The sequence below is a fragment of the Macaca mulatta genome, chromosome 6 (genome assembly GCF_049350105.2).
Source record: "Macaca mulatta isolate MMU2019108-1 chromosome 6, T2T-MMU8v2.0, whole genome shotgun sequence".
In the NCBI taxonomy this organism is placed as follows: domain Eukaryota; kingdom Metazoa; phylum Chordata; class Mammalia; order Primates; family Cercopithecidae; genus Macaca; species Macaca mulatta.
In genome coordinates, this window is record NC_133411.1 from 43931086 (window position 1) to 43951319 (window position 20234).

Sequence of the window (20234 nt, forward strand, 5' to 3'; positions counted from 1 at the left end):
ATGCAGCACTAACTTCTGTGAAGGAAAGAGAGAAAGAAAGATTAGGTTTTTAAAAGTCTTAGGCTACAGTGCGGTCCTAAGTTAGGTAAAGCCCCTGGAGAGTCATTGATCCAAATTCACCTGTGAATGAATCCCACATCTCTCAAGAATTGGCCCACAGTAATATTCCTTCCATACCTTGTCATTGACTAGTTGCAACCATAGAAGCATGGCCTCAGCTTAAATGTAGGAATGGATTTTAGAGTGCAGGAGCTGGGGCAAGTGATCAGTTAGGATTCCTGAGATCTGAGAGGCTCATTGTCATGGCTGCCACATAACACACCATCTGACCCAGCATTCGCACTCCTGGGTATTTACCCAAGAGGAATGAAAGCATATGTGTACACAAAGTCCTGCTTGTGAATGTTTACAGCAACTTTATTCATCATGGCCCAAACCTGAAATCGAGCAAATCCATTAACATAAATAAACAAATCATGGTACATCCATGTAATAGAAATTACTCAGCAATAAAAGGAACAAACTACTGATACATTCAACAATATGATCACTTCAGAAGCAATATGCTAAATCAAACAAGCCAGACACAAAAGTCCACACACTATATAATTCAGTTTATACAACATTCTTGAAAAAGAGAAAATTATGGTGACAAAAATCAGATCAAGGTTTGCCAGTATTTGAGCAAAAGGATAGATTATAAAGGGGCACAAGGGCTCCTTTTGAAATGACAGAAAAATTTTACCTGATTATGTTGATGGTTAGATTCTTGTATATGGTTCTTGAAACTCATCAAACTGTACACCTTTATATACAGAGAGAGATTTTGCTATATATGAATTATGCTGCAGTAAATCTGACTTTAAAAATATAAAAACCTAAGCAAGCTCAATTATAAACATTTTTAAAAGGAAATAAATTCATTTATGATCCAGATAATGGCATTATCAGATATATAATTTACAATGACTCTGATTAATATAATCAAAGAAGTAATTTTTTTTTTTTTTTTTTTTTTTTTTTTTTGGAGACACAGTCTCACTCTGTCACCCAGGCTGGAGTGCAGTGTTACCATCTCAGCTCATTGCAACCTCCACCTCCCAGGTTCAAGCGATTCTTCTGCATCAGCCTCCCGAGTAGCTGGGCCCACAGGCACACATCACCATGCCCGGCTAATTTTTGTATTTTTAGTAGAGATAGAATTTCACCATGTTGGTCAGGCTGGTCTTGAACTCCTGACCTCAGGTGATCCACCCGCCTCGGCCTCCCAAAGTGCTGGGATTACAGGTGTCAGCCACCAAGCTCAACTGGACTTGGGGAATTTTTATGGAGAACTGAAAATTATGCTAGAGAAATAGATGGAAATGTAAGTGCTGAAAACATAGTAGGTAAAAATAAAGTTTCACTGTATTGGTTTAATAGCCAATTAGATACACTGAAGATAGAATTAGTAAGCTGGAGAACAGGTTAGAAGAAAATATCTACTCTGAGACAGGTAGAAGCAAGAAAACAACATATACAGAAAAGAGCATGTGAGACATAGGAACTGGTAGTAAAGTCTATGAAAGGCTGTTGTCTCTCGTCTAGTGTTGGGCCTAAAGTTGCAGTCAGAAAGGCCTGCAGGTAAAAAGAAAAGTTGGATGTCAAGTGGAAATACTGAGAACGAACTGGAATTTGCATCTTTCTTCTACCTCCTTCAACCTTAATGACATGACAACTTGCAGGAAAAGATGGTGCCCTACACCATTGAGCTTCAAGGACACCTGGCCTGAGACTTCTAGCAACTAAAAAAAGAAATCTGGTGGGAGCTTAAGAAGTTGTGGAACCAACTGTTTTTCCTTATCACTGAGATGATCCATTGATAAGTGACAACTTGTATAAATTGCAGCGTTCCCTGGGGCTCTACACTGGCCTTCAAAAAATAATAGCTGCTGATTTGGTGAGCCAGAAGGCCAGCAACACCATGTGTGAACTGAAACACTGCCCAGCATCCTCTACTAAACATCAGAGCAAATTAGTTCTTGCTATACTTCCATCTTTCAAATCTTGTGGACGTTTCTCTTATGGCTAACTCTACCTTAGAACATATAGAAAAGGGAATTCTGGGAAACATAGTTCTAATTTAGCTAAATTAACATAGTACAAAAACACCAAAGATAAAAGGGGGAATAAATGGAGCTAAAGTTTTTAAGGTTTGTATCGTGTCCATAAAGTGATAAAACTACTAATTTTATTAAATTCTAATAAGTCAAGTATGCATGTTATAAACTCTAAGGTAACCACTAAAGAAAGAATAAAAGATTATTTATCAAGCTAATCATTATCAATCTAATAGAGGAGGAAAAAAGGAAGTAAAAATAGTTATTCTGTGCAAATGAAGATAAGAAAAGAGAGAGAAATGAACACAAAATGTAAAAGCCAACAAATGATAAGCTAGTTGATTTAAACCCAAATATATTACTAAATGCATTAAATTAAACTTGAATGAATTTCCAATTAAAAGACAAAGATTGCCAGATTGAATAAATATTAAAATCTGCTACTATGCTGCTTTCAATATACCTAAAATACAGAGCTATAGAAAGATTTAAAATAAAAGATGGAAAAGAATGTATCATGCAAATCATAGCCAACATGAAGCTGGCATAGCTATACTAATATTGGACAAAATATGCTTTAAAGCAAGAAGTAATACTAGAGCAAAAGGTGGATATTTTATGATGTAAAGTGTTCGATCTACCATGGAAATAAAACAACAATTCTAAATGTGTATGCACCAAATAAAATTTGCAGAACTAGTAGGTGACAGACAAATCCACAATCATAGAGACTTTAATTCACCTTTTAGTGGTAGAAAAGTACATACAAATATGCAAAATTAGTAATGATATAGAAAATTTAAACAACAAAATAAACAACTGATACTAATTGACATAAATAATATACCCAATAAGTGCAGAATATGTATTATTTTCAAGTGTGCCTGGAACATTTAAGAAAGTTGACCATGTCATAAATGAAAAGGCAAATTTCAACCGATTTCAAAGGTCTTAAATCATACAGAGTAGAATCTACAAGTTTATTATCTAAATATATCAGAAAGCTAGGAAGCCCTTCATTTGTGGGGCTTGTAGACTGTCTCCTTTCTCGTTAAAAATCAAAGATTTTCTTGAGCCTCTCATCCTAGATGTCATGGTGTCATTAACAGGAATAAGAAAGTTGGGAGAAGAAGAAATTTGATAAAGCATAAAGACATGATGTGAACATGAGAATGGCCTGATCATATGGAATAGTATAGCAGGGACTTCATGTAGCTCTGGTCATCCAGTAGTTTGAGCCTTCATACCTAGAAACTCAGGCTTTGTGTCCCTCTTCAACCACTGTATCTTCCATTTATTTTCTAGTACTTTGATGTTTAATAGTTTAAATTACCTTATTCATTCAAAAATATTTGGCAAGTGACCTGTGTGTCTCAAACATTATTCAGGGTCTTGTAAAAAATATAGAAAAGCTATTCTATACGTAAACCATTTCTAAAATATGTTTCACTAATAAAATTTACTTTCTTAGGAATGATTTTAAGCACTAAAGAAATACAAGCTTATAATACTTTTGAAATTTTTAATGAATGAATTTTATTTATTTCATTTTATCCAGTTGAATTAAACGAAGAAAAGCACAAAGAACTAATAGAGAAAAAGGAGATGGAAATTTCAGAGTTAAATGCAAAGCTAAGAAGTCAAGAAAAAGAAAAGCAAAATGAAATAATCAAGCTACAGCTAGAGGTAAGTGTTTGAGTCTGCTAAACTTGAGGACACACCCCTTAGTCTAAACTGTACTTTGATTGTTTTTCATCACAGTGAGATACATTTTAGGATTAGAAGCAATTCTGTGAGAGGGCTTCACACATGCTTATTCTCCATCAAATGATTGCAGTAATCACATACCATACAATTGTCATCTGCATTGCCTTTCAGTACTTGACCTGAAAGTGGACCCTTGAGTTGTTCCAAAGGTCCTGGTTTTTAGAAAGGATATTGCTTCCTCTGAGAACTTTTCTTCTCAGTGTTTCCCACTTGACATCCAACTTTTCTTTTTAACTGCAGGCCTTTCTGACTGCAGCAACTTTAGGCCCAACACTAGGTGAGAGACAACAGCCTTTCATAGACTTTACTACCAGTTCCTCTATCTCATATGCTCTTTTCTGTATATGTCATTTTCTTGTTTTTCCCTGTCTCAGGGTAGATATTTTCTTCTAACCTATTCTCCAGCTTACTAATTCTATCTTCAGTGTATCTAATTGGCTATTAAACCAATACAGTGAAACTTTATTTTAGCTGTTGTATTTTTAGCACTCACATTTCCCCGACAGAAAACTCAAGGATTATCTGCATTTTATGGTAAATTCTATGCGGGTTTCATAATTTCTACCATTCCAGCATGGGAAGAATGTTTGTAGCGCTTCACATTATTCTCGTCCCAGCAGACATTTTTCGAATCCCAGCAACCAACTAGAAATTTCTTTTGCTTTATTTCTCATAAAAAGGACAAATTTCTTCCTAATGACTTTCTGGAAGAATATATATCCTTGGGGCAAACAAACCAAATTCCTAAAAAAATTTCTTAAAGGGACTTCAAATAGGGCATCTCAAAGGCTGAGTCTCTAGCTCTTTGCTCAAGAGTCTTGAGTAAGTCGGCTGCGGTGGTTCACACCTTTAATCCCAGCACTTTGGCAGGCCGAGGCAGGAGGATCACCTGAGGTCAGGAGTTCCAGACCTACCTGGCCAACATGGTGAAAGCCGCCTGTACTAAAAAAATACAAAAAATAGCCAGGCATGATGGCGGACACCTGTAATCCCAGCTACTCAGGAGGCTGAGGCAGGAGAATCACTTGAACCTGGGAGGCAACTTAGCAGTGAGCTGAGATTGCACCACTGCACTCCAACCTGGGCAACAGAACGAAACTCTGTCTCAAAAAACAAAACAAAAACAAAAACAAAAAAACAGTCTTGAGTAGTTCTCTTAACCAGATATCACAATCTCAAATGTACTTTGACAAAATATTTGTCCTTTAAATTTTTTCTAGACTCTATCAATCTACCCTTCCATCATTCTTCCGTTGCTTGCCCCCACCCCAGCTTTCATTTTACCTTGTAAGAATTCACAAGTCTTAATTAAAAATCACATACTATTCATATTCCTGAAACTTTGGAATCCCCAGGGTACTTGGTGAGGTACCATGTGTAATCATTGGGCAGAAAGAGGACTGATGTTGACTTTAGATGCTCTTTGCTGCTGCTGCTACCACAAGTGTACCACAAACCACAGGAAAGGCTGAATGGCCAAATGAAATTAATAGGCCATGTTTCAAGATCTACCACCAACTTCTAATCCTCCTCTGTCTGGAAATTCGCATTTTGTTTGCCATTTGGGCCTTATCACTGGTCTATTATTTAACTAGTGTACAGAGCTCCTTGTTATTTGTTTTCATTGTACCTAACCATTTCTCTCCTCAAACCAGAACATAATCTCAGAGTTTATTCTTAGTCCTCAGAGAGGCTATGTTAACTAAATCTGAAGAGAAGAGTTATACAATGGAATATTGTGCAAAAACAAAAAATCTGACCTGTAAGAATGGCCTATGAGAACTTTTTAAATCTGATTCAGTTTAATTCAAACCAGCAAGGGTTCAAACTATATCGACAAGATCGTATTCAAATTCTACTGTTTAGCCTCAAAGTTCCTGCAGAAAACTATGTGAGGTTTTCTCCCATGACTGTTTATTACATTTTCCTCATAATGCACTCATTTTAATGTAAAAATATTTTTACCTATCTTTAAGTTAAACTAGATTCTAAACCCTGACTGCACTGTAGAATCACATGATGTTTTGAGAAAAAAATGATGCTAGCTGCACACCAGAATCTCTAAAGTAGTGCCCAGGCATTTGGTACTTCTAAAAAAAGAAAAGAAAAAAAAAAAACCTCTCCAGGTAATTTTACCATGCAATAATCTTGTTTTTCTGTTTTTCGCTCTTTCTGAAAAATTATTTCTTAAAGAAAGATTTTTCTATTGTCTATTGTTGTAATTTACACCTAAATTACAGATTACATGTCAAAGGATATCATGGACTATAATTATAGAAACAATTGTTTCTAATTGTCTAGAGTTTCAATAACTTTTTCAATTTGATTCAGTTTGATGCCAAACTAGCAAGAGTTCAGACTAAATCAAAATCATATCCGGATTCTACTGCTTTGCCACAAAGTATCTACAGAAGGGTATGTGAGTTTTCCTCTCATTATTCGTTGCTTAAGAAAACTTTCTAAGCATGTTTCTATAAAAATCATCTAATTCTTATTAACAATGTAAGGTATTTTTTTAAATACCAATTTATAGCAGAAGTGTATCTCTTTATTGTTATTTTGTTGTTCCTTGTACTAAATTTCATTATTTCTGAATTGTAATAACAAATTTTTTGTTTTGTTTAGAAACTGCAACATTTTCAAGAAGAAAAAAACAAGGAGATTGCAATTCTTCGTAATACCATTCGAGATTTAGAGCAACGCCTTTCTGTTGACAAAGATTCTCACCTTAAGCGTAGACGGTTTTGAGCTTAGCAGTAAATTCATTAGTTGGTATTTATTTAAAAGCAATAGAAAGTTTCAGTATACACATACAGCCTACATAACAAAAAAGTCAGCTTTAAGGTTTTTATTGAATTTATTTGGACAAATCCATACTGTATCCAATTGTGTACTGCATTCTTGCTTAATAGTATTAACCGTAAAGGAGGTCAGGTTTATAGGGTTTGGTTTACCTATTAAACCATCATTGACTATGGAAATACTTACTAAGCAATATAGAGACAGACAATATTCTTTATCTTTCCCCTTATATCTTTTAAGACAGCCACTCAAGTTTTAGATGAGTGTGATACAACATTAGAGAAAGAAAGAGACAAAGGCTTTATTCATGTGTGATAGTAAAAATAAGGATATAAGTCTTAGATATACAGAAGATAAATGGATATTTAAAACATAGTTATATATGCTTTTATAGCAAAATATTCATGTGCTAAGTATTTCTGGATCTTAAAATACAAAATCCACTTATTAGTTAAAAGTGTAAGATTGAAAAGACAAGGATAATATTGTTTTGAGAGATAAGTAAAGAAAAAAATGGAAAGCATGTCTTTGTTGTTCTTCCTCCATTCTAAATTGCTAACTATCCAACAGAAACCCCTAGGTCATAGTTTACGTTTCTATTCTCATTAAAGCAAATAGAACACTGGAAAAAGAAAAAAAAAGACATATTAACCAAAAGCTGCAATCACCTTTCAGTTGCCCCATCATAAAAAATATGGTTTGAGTCAATATTTCTATGACATAAAATTTAAAATCTGGAAGCCAATCCAGTAGATTTCTTCATGTTTGCACAAATCTAATTTCGATTTCTGGTTTACTAATTTGGTAGTTTCTAAAAGTGCTGGAAATGAAATTGTGTCTAGACTGATTTGGGGAGTATGTCCTATTTCAAATATTTAGTTTGAAGATCATTCTCACTTTTTTGCCTTACTCTTTCAGCGTCAATTGGTACTGACTTCTGTGGGTACAAGCTGCTGACTTATTTGTCAGGCAGCTGGAGGCAAACGTCACTGACAAGATTCAGTTATGTTCTCCTCTGCCAAAAGTCCCTGTCAGCTACATAAAGATGGGAGGTTTTCTTTACACTGTCAGGTGATTGCAGACCCTGTTTTTTCAAATATCAGATGTCGACAATGGCAGCATCAGCTCCTAGGAGCCAGCTCTGAATCTTTGGGCAATTTACAGAGTAATTGATTTATACATCTCTTTCGTCAGAGCTTCTTTTGTAGATGTTGTAAACCTTCACTTCCTGGCATATCTCAGCTCTCTGGGTGACCCTGCCTATGTTGACCCTTGTGCTTATGGTGGTGATGAAGGCCTGGAGGAGCAGGATGAGTAGGAGCACCTGGTGCTCCTGGTTGCTGATTCTCTGAAAGCTCACTGCTGCCAAGGTGCTGATGTCCCTGATTGTGATGATGCTCATGATGGTAATGGGGCTGTGGAGCTTCAACTGTTTCATCCACAGTAGCCAAAGATACACTTTTACAAAAGTCTTCATCTTTGAGAGTCTGGAACAAATTTATAAATCACTTATTAGCAAGTTTATAGATATAGGAATAATGCATGAAAAATGATTTGTAGAGCTAACATATGTGAAATTCTAAGTAGTTAATTAGAATCGAGCTCGCTTTTTATTATAGTAATGAGAAAGAGTCTGATGTTAGTCTCAACACCTAGACATTTTATTAAAGGCTTAAAAAGAAAGCCAAACCACTGTACTTATATTTGCAGAAGCAAATGAAGTAAACTGGCAAAAGGAACTTAGATTGCAGGAAAATCAATTTAATATCAAATCCTAAATTCAGTTGACCTGGGCCGAGCATGGTGGCTCATGCCTGTAATCCCAGCACTTTGGGAGGCCAAGGCGAGCAGATTGCTTGGGCTCAGGAGTCGGAGACCAGCCTGGGCAACATGGCGAGACCGCGTCTCTGCAAAATATACAAAAATTAGCTGGGCGTGGAGGCACATGCCTGTAGTCCCAGCTACTTGGGAGGCTGAGGTGGGAGGATTGTTTGAGCCCACAAGGTGGAGGTTGCAGTGAGCTCAGATGGTGCCACTGCACTCCAGCCTGGGTGACAGAGTCAGACCCTATCTCAAAAAAACAAAAAAAATAAGAAAATCAGTTGAACTCTATGGAAACTTCTACACCTGTGTCAACAGTGCATCTCATCTAATACTATATGATACTGTAATCTAATATTAATTTATCTCTGATAATTCAAAAATGCTAATAAACTCTGCTCAAATGTGTTAGTTTTTCATACTTCATCCTATGCCAGGAAACGTTCTGAACTTCACCAAAGCTTTTCTAATGTCTCCCTACCATAAGGCTGTCAGCTGAAAATAGCAAATTACTGCCTGACTCCCACTGACCGTAATATCCATTCTGCATGATCCTAGTTCTTTAATTTACTGGAAGTCTTTATTGTTTTGTGGTACCTACCAATCAGAGAATCAAAACCTATAGATACAGAAATGTAACATTAAATCTCAATCTAAGACTAATTTGTAAATAAAATTGCAAAATCAACTTAGAAACCCAAAGACTCACTAAGTGATATGCTTTTGATGTTTTGAAGGTTTTAAAAGGTTATAAATTTAATTAAATTTTAGCATACAACTACTAAGTGGCACTTTATTTGGTTATTTCTGAATTACTTCTACATTAGAAGCTAATAGTGTTTGCTTCCAAAGTTATAAACAATTTGATATATGTTTAAAATATATTGTATAATGTTCAAAGTGTTCAAGGTTTAAACAAACACAAATACCCATAGTAGTAGTCTAATTTCTTTCGTTTATTTGCTTATTTATTTAGAGACAGATTCTGGCTTTTTCGCCAGGCTAGAGTGCAGTGGCACTACCTCGGCTCACTGCAACCTCCGCCTCCCAGGTTCAAGTGATTCTCCTGCCTCAGCCTCCCAAGCAGCTGGGATTACAGATATGTGCCGCCAGGCACAGCTAATTTTTGTATTTTTTTAAGAGATGGCGTTTCACCATGTTGGCCAGGATGGTCTCGATCTCTTGATCTCGTGATTCATCCACCTCGGCCTCCCAAAGTGCTGGGATTACAGGCATGGGCCACCGCACCTTGCAAGTAGTCTAATTTCAGAAATGAATTACTATATTTTACTGATTCTGTGATGCTTATTTCTTTAGATTTTAATATCTCTAAAATTAGAATGTACCACACTGTTGGTGGTGTTTTCTCACTGTATCCTACTTTAATTAATTTAGCAGCATTTTTTTCCCTAAATAGTACATAAGATAATATGTCATATAATCAGTGGTATCTAGGAGACAATGAAATAGAAAAACTCCAATTTGATTTGGCATATCAGATAATAATAGTGTCTCATCTGTAATTCGTATTTACAGATGATCCACACATTTTAAGCATATTTTGATAACTTGTACTGACTTTTTCAATATAACTGGGCATATTTATAACTATCAAGCATTTGCACAAATGAGAAATACAGAAATAATCCCAAAATACGAGGAATCATTATAGTTAGTATTTAATAAAAGCTTAGTACAGGTTGAGTTAGTACTTTTCTGTCATTACTCTTAGTATTTCTTCCATTACCTCAGTCTCCTCATCTTTAAAAGTAGTAAAATAACCCTCAAAAGATCATTATAAAGGTTAAAATGTGAAAATTACATAACTAGAGTAAGTAACTTGTTGTACTCCTTAACAACTTAATTAATTAATTAAATTTGTTAAAAATTTGAGGCAGCTTTCTTTAGAGCTGGGGAAAATCTGAAGGAAATACAACCTACAAATAAAATTGAGAATTGTTTTTAAACCTAAGTTCAAATTTTCCCAATCTGACCTATCAATGGAACATTGTTTAGAATTATTTTCCTTTTTGTTATGAAGGAAAACAAGTCTAGTTAATACAAATTAAATTCTTTGAGTGCCTTTTATATTTAAAAAAGATTTAAATATAGTTCTCATAACAAGGAAGAAATATTTTCGTGGTTGTTAGGAAATAAATATCAGTAATGAGTAGAAAACTTATTCCATTCTGAAGTAAACTCAAACTGCAGATGGGCAGACAGTGGAAGGGCTTCAGGAAAAATGTGATAGTCTTGCATCTTCAATAAATTAAGTAGTTTCTGGCCCCAGTTCCATGCCAAGTAATGCTGTGGGTAAGCTTTGCTACTGCTACGTTCTTGTGCTAACAAGTTCAGGATACTACAATAATGTTGCTTTTTTGTGTTGACTAAATTCTTTGAGTGCTTATGCTCATGCAACATCATTTGGTGGTAACTGAAATACAATACATTGACTTTTAATTTCTAAAGCCCTTCTAGATAAAGGCATCAACATCGATCTTCAAAAGATATTTTAAAGTAGAGGTTAGGCCGGGCGCGGTGGCTCACGCCTGTAATCCCAGCACTTTGGGAGGCCCAGGCGGGCGTATCACAAGGTCTGGAGATCAAGACCATCCTGGCTAACAGGGTGAAACCCCGTCTCTACTAAAAATACAAAAAATTAGCCGAGTATAGTGGCAGGCACCTGTAGTCCCAGCTACTCAGGAGACTGAGGCAGGAGAGTTGGCGTGAACCCAGGAGGCGGAGCTTGCAGTGAGCCGAGATCACGCCACTGCACTCCAGCCTGGACGACAGAGCGAGACTTCCTCTCAAAAATAATAATAATAATAAATAAATAAAGTAAAGGTTAGATGACAGGACATGTGTTTAATTATAAAAATTATTGTTATTTATTTTAGTACGCCTGCAAAAGCATTGTTATCTAAATAAGTTAGTGTTTCATGATAATCTCTTAAAAGATTTCCTCTTTTCTCCCCAGAAAAATAATTCAGAAAAATACCGTGAGAGAGCAGTTTCCACATTTCTTTTCACAGTAAACAATCTTAATGGCTTCTTCTACATACGGCAAAGTTAGGAAGGAAAAAGGCAAACCAAGATGATATACAAGAAGGCCACATCTAAGAAAAAGGACAAATACAATGTCATTATAATATTTTCTGTATCATGATCTTACTCAAATACAGTCTGGGATAGGCGTTATAGGTTTAATGGTTATAACTAAGACCCTTTCACCCCTTTACTAAATTTCTTCGGGTGAGAGCTACAAATGAGCTCTCAGTCACTGCACACCAGGTCAGGTCATAGCAACACTACATGCTAGTATTTTGAAGTTATAGATATGTCACTATATAATATCAAAAATGTCATCATTGTGACTTGGTCAAATACAATTTTGTGATTAACTTACAAATTCTACCAGTGCCCAAACCACTAACTTATAAATTAGGCTCTGAAAATCACTTGAGCTTGTCATAACTGCTAAGGCAGCACAAATTTGACACAACAAGAAATCATCACATAACAAAAAGATCTCCAAGCCTTGGCCAGTAGCCCATTTATTTAAAAATGTGTCTAATGCAATGAAAATTTCAGCACAATGAAAGTATTAGAACATGTGGCATTGTCAGAAATGGTGGGGTTAAAATGTTCTTCTTGCCCACATTTTACCTAGTATATATGGTTTTATGTGACTATCAAAAGATTATACTTTTAGGTTATCCTGAAAATTAGAAGTTTAAAGGCCTAAAAGAATGAAATGTGAATTTTTTAAAATTTAGTATGAGACCAAGTAGGGCTCACCAGACTCCGGAGAGTCAAAGAAAACAAAGCACCAACTAAGAATGTTTATAATGGCATAATGCATGAATTGAGATTCCCTCAAAATATAAATGTTTTATTTGTTCATAGAATCAAAAGTAGATTTGTGCAGATCATGCTTAAATGATAACTCACTTTACAGTTCAGAAATTCAGGCATGTAGCCTTAAAATTATTTAGATTAAAATTAATTAGAAGATACAGTTATTAATTTGCAAAAGAATTAGGTTAGAATTGTACAGGATGTACAAATTGGTCATTCTTTTTATTTAACCAAAATGCCAATTTACAGGGATAATCAATTTTCTGTATTTTCCTCCTGGAATGGTGAAATCTTTTACATGCCTTACTTTTTAAAAAGTCATTTCAAAAAAAAAAATGTGAATAAACAGTTTATAAACTATTTGACAATAAACAAAAGCAAATATATTATTTTAAATCACTTACTATTAAATACAAAACAAGAAGAAATCAAGTGAAGAGATTAGTGGAAAAATCTAGAGGAGTGGTCACTGGGAAGTAATTTGAGATAATAATTATGGATAGGAGATAAATATACTCAAGATTAAGAACCCATAGAATTTGATTATTGACCCGAGATGGGAAGTGTGATGGAAGGAATCAGTAATACATTCCTGTCACACAGTTTTCTGAAGGGGTAGATGGCAGCAAGCTTGCCATACATGATGGTTTTTGTGACGTCCTGCAAAATGGTGGATGATGACTGGGAGTGCAGGGTCTGAAAATTATAGGATTATATGCCCTAGTGGTTGGCTGCATCTGCCTCCAATAGGTTGTATATAAAAATCACACAAAGGTGAAAGTATAAGCATGTTTTAGGAGAAGATAATCAATACAGATTTGAATAATTGAATTTAAGATGTTTGTGAATGTATCTATGAAGTAGATATACTGGTCTGGAGTTCAGTCATTGTGTTTCACCTTTGTGTGTATATATATGGGATCATCCTACTATATGTTGTAATTGTAATCAAGGGATAGATGAGATTGCTCAGGTAAAATGTGCAGAGTGTCAACAGAAGGAAACCTATACAGCCCTGAATAACACAAACACATACAGAATAAACCAAGGAAGAATGTGGGAGGAAGAAAATAAGGAGGTGGAAGTGGAGGAAGTGTGGAGAAGGAGAAAGAAGAGGGATGTGGGGAAAACCAGCAGCGTATAGTGTCATAGAAATTTTTTAAAATGAGAGTATTTCAAAAATAAGGAGTTATTTTTACTTCTAAATGTTAAAGAGAAATTATATGAGATGAAGACTGAAATATGGCATTGTATTTAACAGTAAAGAAGATTATTATGTGTGATGGGAAGTAAATAAATAGATACGAAACAGTCATTTTTAAATTTGGGATGTGTTTGTCTGTATGTACGAACCTGTCATATATGAGGAAGTCATCTTTGCTTCCATTTAAAAGAGTCCAGACATCTGTTTGGTTTTCTTCTTGTTGATATACAGGAATATGCTCTGAAACCTTATTCTTAAGATGTGTGTATTTTAATCGAGAAGAGATTCCTTGATGATTAACAACAATATAAGAAATATTAGAATATCCTTCTTTCTCCAGTTTTACTCGCAGTTCTTCCAATCTAAAATATTTGGGAAGAAACACATAAAATGAATAATCTCATTTGATTTGATTGGTGGTTTTTCCCTCTTCCTTAATTTTCTATGTGAAACTCTCCTTCTTATTTTTAACTAATCCATACTGCACCTATTTATATTATTGTGAAAGATTTTAAAACTTTAATTTTTAGAATTACTTAAAACTTGTGCTTAATTAAAACCTTATGCTTACACAAACATTGGCTCATTTAGTTCTCAAATTAGCACAATGAAGTGTATATATTTTAAATGTATCTTATAGGTAGAATGGATTCAACCAACCACAGATAAAAAATATTTGGAAAAAAAAAGATGGCTGCATCTATAGTAGTGAACATGTAGACTTTTTAAAATGTCATTCATTATTCACTAAACAATACAGTATAAAAATTACTTACATAGCATTTACATTCTGTTAGGTATTATAAGTAATCTAGAGATGATTAAAACATGTGAAAATATGTGCATAGGTTATATATGCCATTTTATATAAGGGATTTGAGCTCCATGGATTTTGGTGTGTGAGGGGGATCCTGGAACCAATCCTGCACAGATACCATTGGATGACTGTAAGGAGAATTCCACCCAATCAATATCTGGTGAATAACTCAACAAATATATTTGATATTTATTTGTTAAATAACCCAAAACCTTTGATAGCAAGCCTAGTGTTCTTTCTACTCTGACAAAAGTCTTCTCTGCTTCTTGTATTGAAGTAACTGTTCTATTTGCAGAAGTACATTTTAGAACATTTTCATTACACAAGTAATACATATTTAGTAGGAAGTTATAAAATATAGGTCCACAAAAAGAAGAAAAAATTTCCATAACCCTAGGAAACCCACTGTAAACATTTTGGTGTGTATCATCCTAGTTTCTCTCTTCTAATATGTTCTGTGCAAACACATAGTTTTTCCAAAAGTGTGACTTAAATTATTGTTTACACTTTTATGTCTATATGCATGTGTGTATCTAATAACCTTCCCCTTAAGGTATTTTAAGCCACAGAAAGACTGTCTTACTTAGATGCCTGCAGTATGCACAGGTATCAGCTGGCTTGAAGAAGAGCGACCACAGTCACTGAACCATTGGAGTCTAGCATTGGATCTTGATCTCTTATGCTCCAGGCTGGGGGTTGCTTACAGAAGGAGCTTTGGTCCTGGCTCTCTGTTCCTCCCGATGGAAGGAGACAGAGAGCCAGGGCAAGCCCCAGACTTCTCCACATTGCTGGGGCTGTCCTGTAAAAGAGAAAACCTGTCACTCTTCTTCATAGTTAACTTCACAGTCCTAACTATGAATTTCTATAAATCCTGCAGACATAATTCCACTCCCTAAAAATACCTAGCCCATGAATTCTGTCTCCAGAAAGTTATGCTCAGACTGTGGCTTATAGAAATAAGTCTGTAACTTACATAACATTCTGCAAACACAACCTGACTTTTGTTTGAGACACACCAAGTTCTGACTGTTCTTTCTATCCTCCAAGAAGAAAGGGATAGGCCGGCCGCGGTGGCTCGCGCCTGTAATCCCAGCACTTTGGGAGAACGAGGCGGGCGGATCATGAGGTCAGGGGATCGAGACCTTCTTGACTAACATGGTGAAACTCTACTAAAAATAAAAAAATAAAAAAATAAAAAAATAAATTGGCCGGGCGTGGTGGCAGACGCCTGTAATCCCAGCTACTCAGAGGCTGAGGCAGGAGAATGGTGTGACCCCGGAAGGCGGAGCTTGTAGTGAGCCGAAATCGCGCTACTGCACTCCAGCCTGGGCAACAGAGCAGTCTCAAAAAAAAAAAAAAAGAAAGAAAGAAAGAAAAAAGAAAAGAAGAAAAAAGGGATAAATAGAGAATTCTGCACAGAAATGAAAAGAGCCAGCAAAAAAAAGAGAACCAAGGAAGAAAGGTGATGGCAGAGAAGACAGTATACCAACATGAATGTGGCTCATGTCGGGCCCTTAGCTCTTCAAGTTCAAACATTCTATATTTATAAATCTCTTGGGTATGGCTCCCTTTTGTTTCTCTTATTCCTTGAAGTCTGGCTCTATGTATCTAACCAAGTAGAAATATCGCACATCACCGCCCCCTCTACCATATAAGACTCACTGAAATCCACACTCAATTAGCCTATTTATTGGAAAGTTCCTATGACTAGAAAATTCCTATGACTAGACAGCACTTTCTTTGGTAAAAAGATGCTTCCTCTGAGCAACGAAGTTAAAATGTTTTTAAATACCTGACTAGAAATATCCTGAAAACTAGGGCTAGCTCTCTAAACAGAGAGGTTCAAAAACAGGTGAACTGTAGACAGGTAATAAGAAAAAGGAACACATTCAGCAGAGAGGAGCAAAGAAAAATCCTCACAAGTAATTCGGGCTCATTTTGATGTAAGAGTCTGTGGGGAGAGATCAGGACACAATTTGAAAACTGGGAAGGCAATACATTTTCAAGCACTGATTTGAGATTTTTAAAAGCAGATGCATTTCTTTGGAGGTGGGGAGCTAATGGTAAATTACTTAGAGTGAGCCCAGAATTAAGAGGAGAATAGAAAAGCTAAAATCAGATTGATCTGGGCTTTAATGCACTGGAAAAATTTTTAACCCTGATTGTCTTTCACATTATTTAACACATCAAAACTCCTACCTGTATATGATATCTTGATAAGAACTTGACTAAAGGAAGAGAAAAAAACTAGACAGAGAGAGTGAGGTGAGAGGGAGATAGAGAGAGAGGACAAATTAACTTACTTATTTAAGGCCACCCCAACTACTTATTCTAACATTTAAAATATTCTAATATTTTAAGAAGAAGAAGATATATTTGGACTATTTCTAGAAAATTCCTCTAGAATGGTATTTACAATGATAATACAATTATCCTTATTATAGCTAACGTTTATTTAACTTTTATACAACTATATTCAGGTGGCTCTAAGCACTTTTATATATCATGTCAGTGAATCCTTAAAACAATTATGTGACCATTATCCCCTTTTGCAGTTGAAAAAAACCATGGCTAAGAGTTTAGGTAGCTTGTCTACGATCACACAGAGAGTAAGTCAGTCACAAGAGAGACTGGATTAAAACTAGTTCCATCAAATCCAAAGCATGACATCTTAGCTACTGCAATATATTGAGAGTTTTTAGACAGATCACCTTGTAATAACTATAGCCGCCAACTATTTTTGTTCACGCACTAAGATGCCAAAGAGAACATAAAAATAATTCAAGCTGTTTTATTTCTTAATAGAATGGCTAGGGTTTCTCTGTTTCCTAGACTACAAATTCAGTAGTTATAGAACCTTGACAAAAATTCAGCATTTGATGTTTTCACTTTGCCACAGAGCACATATTTCCTTTTTTTTTTTTTTTTTTTTTGAGACAGAGTCTTGCTCTGTCGCCCAGGCTGGAGTGCAATAGTGCAATCTCAGCTCACTGCAACCTTCACCTCCCTGGTTCAAGCAGTTCTCCTACCTCAGTCTCCCAAGTAGCTGGGATTACAGGCGCCCACCACCACGCCCAGCTAATTTTTGTATTTTTGGTAGAGACGGGCCAGGCTGGTCTCAAACTCCAGACCTCGTGATCCGCCTGCCTCGGCCTCCCAAACTGCTGGAATTATAGGTGTGAGCCACCGTGCCCAGCCCAGAGCATGTATTTCAAGTAGCTGAATGGTGAATACAAATGAAAAGACTATTTCACTCATTTCCTTCATTTAGGTTTTTGATGAAAAAATAACCCATTGGCAGAGAGTTGTAGCTTAGAGTTCACACTTATGGATTTCTTCTGTCATTAGAATCAACAGGCTGCTCGATTTTGCTTTCTTAAAATTATTTCTTACACAATAAACCTTTAATAATTATAGTTGTCAGCTATACAAAAATAGTGAAGATAAATAACACAATTGGATTTTCTGGAAGCTAATCCAGTAAGAATTGAAAAAGTAGTTGTAAATTTCACTAACGTCACCACTTTTCAATTGCAGAACTTAGATTTGATGGCCACATACAGGCCTACATTTATTTTAAATTCCTCATTAAAAAGCAGGAAATGCACAAACTTTCTCTGTCCTCCACCTCTGAACTTTAGGCCAGCATCTGAAAGCCCCTAATTCACCTGAATGCTCTCATTCACCATTTAAAATACAAAATTTTGCATTTAATCATAGACCACCTAATTGTGACATAGGTTTGAGCTTCTTTAACGGTGATCACTTTTGCACTGTGGACTGAACCTGCTGTACCCCACTCCACCACCACCTTTTTTTCTGAAACTGCTCACAATATCCCTGGACATTTCTACCACACTAGAATGAGCTTATTTCAGTGTCTGCTCTTCCAATCCAAATGGCTGGGTTTTTTCCCTATTTGTTCTTACTCTGCCTTTCAGTGGAAAATATTTAAATTTGAACATATAATACTGCCTACATAACATCACAACAGATTATAGAATAAAACGTTTGGATTTTTCCAGCTTCCTCTGCTCTCAGCTGTGCAGAAGACAGGGCAGAAATCAAGAACTGTCAAATGTGCCCACTGGGAACTTCACCTACCACACCCAAGTTCAGACTCTTATCCTTTTTCTCTTTTATTTTTTTTTATTTCCTCTACCCACCTGTTTTCTAAATCTATTCTATGGGAAAAAAACATTTTATCAGACTCAAAAAATATTTACCAAACTCTAAAAGAATAAAGTGTCAGAAAACACGAAGTTCCTACTTACACAACCCCTTCCAACGAGCCTGCTTCCTTGCTCTTTGCTTTACTCTGGCAGCTCCACAAAGCCACAGCGGCATACTCTGATATTTATAGTCCTGTTGTTTACCTCACCCGTCAGGTATAGTCCAAAGTTCAATGTTCATTCTTGCAGTGACCTTGCAACCAGAGCAAACCCCTGAGCTGATTGTTACCAACTTAAAAGAAAGTAGCAAGTCCTGCCATGCATAATATAGGGAAAACATTTTGACAATTACTTATTTATTCCCTATCCTTTTCAGTCACCCCAGTATCTAGGATTTAATGGTACAGTCGGGGGCGGGAGGAAGGGCTAAGGGTAAACAAGGCCTCCAAGTCTCGTTCTTCCCCAAACTGTAATAGGGAAAAACATTTGCTGAGCCAGCGAATTATGTTGCTGCTTTAAAAAAAAAAGAAAAAGAAAAAGAAAATGGTTTTTTTTTCCTTTTGTTTTGCTTCCTTTTGCAGTGATGAGGTGCTAGCTTAGCCCACACTGTGTGACCTTTGTTAGAAAAGTCACCTGCTGTCACAAGTTACTCTGGTCTCCTGTTGTTACAGACTTACCTCGATTGTGTTCTACATGTATAATTTGAATTCATATGGGATTTCACAGGACCCCTGCTCTTTTCTTTATAATTTAAGGAAATAGAAAAATAGACTTCCTATCTGAGGGATATCAGGCCTCATTTTTATTGTCACGGAAGTCATACTTCCTAGAAGACCTATGCATCCCACAGGATTTTTTGAGAATCGAATATAAAATCTTTACAAATGTAAGTACCATAAAAATAAAAATTAATGGTAGTAGTTGGGCATGGAAAAAGTGTGGAAATTTCAAGGTGTACAAATGAAATAGATAATTCCTACTATTTCAGAAGGGGGTAAATTCTTTCCGGTAACGCTTGGAAGTTGGCATGCTCACAGTAGGTGAGGTAAGGAGCAGTGTCAAATGATGTCATTCCTAGATAGCAATGGTTTTCGAGTAAGCCTTGCTTTTGTCATCAATTACTTTTTTTCCAAATAATCCCCTACTACTGATTACTATATGCTGAATACTGTTGTACAAGGTGCAGGAAATACAAAGAGACTCAGATGTTATCCTTCCTTTCAAGAAACTTTATATCAAATTAGGAGGTTACCATTTGAAATCCAAGTTTTCTTTACTTGCCCTGAACAGTTGTTATTTGTCTTTTGGGGTCCCAGATCTCTTTGAAAATCCAGTTAAAATGCACTTATACATACTCATTTTTTTTCAAAGAGTATCATTAAAAAATCTTTGTACAAAGCAGATATTCCTCCCTGTAGTTCATTTCCTTGACAAATTTAAGTAGTCATATTGATCTATCTGCAACCAGAAAGCAGGTGTTTCACTATGTCCTCTTTTCATTACACGTGGGCTTAGCAGGAACCTCCTGACCCAAAAGAATTTCATCCAAGTGTTCAGTGGTTTCAAAAGAAAGTGCCAAGGATTATGTGTATTGAGACCAGTGTATGTCTAAAACCTCAGGTGGCAAAAGGAAAAGATGAGGAGCTTGTAATGTTTGAAAGGAATTTATTCTTAGAGGGCATGGTGTCTCATGC

The 20234-nt window shown here is 35.9% G+C and overlaps 2 protein-coding genes across 2 annotated transcripts in view; one reads left to right on the top strand and one right to left on the bottom strand.

The window, feature by feature from the left end:
• CCDC152 (coiled-coil domain containing 152) overlaps positions 1-8156 on the top strand; it is a 47991-nt gene extending 39835 nt beyond the window's left edge. The window contains exons 4-6 of the mRNA XM_078004694.1: positions 3658-3785; positions 6198-6281; positions 6492-8156. Coding sequence (XP_077860820.1) covers positions 3658-3785; positions 6198-6281; positions 6492-6614 — 335 coding nt within the window. The 3' untranslated portion in view covers positions 6615-8156. The remainder of the gene's footprint in view (positions 1-3657; positions 3786-6197; positions 6282-6491) is intronic.
• SELENOP (selenoprotein P) lies at positions 6628-18883 on the bottom strand. Its single transcript, NM_001159490.2, is given in 5 exon segments — positions 6628-8155; positions 11488-11605; positions 13701-13913; positions 14952-15167; positions 18643-18883. Coding segments are annotated over 4 exon segments (1146 nt in total). The 5' UTR covers positions 15155-15167; positions 18643-18883; the 3' UTR covers positions 6628-7543.
• Positions 18884-20234: the final 1351 nt, after the last annotated feature.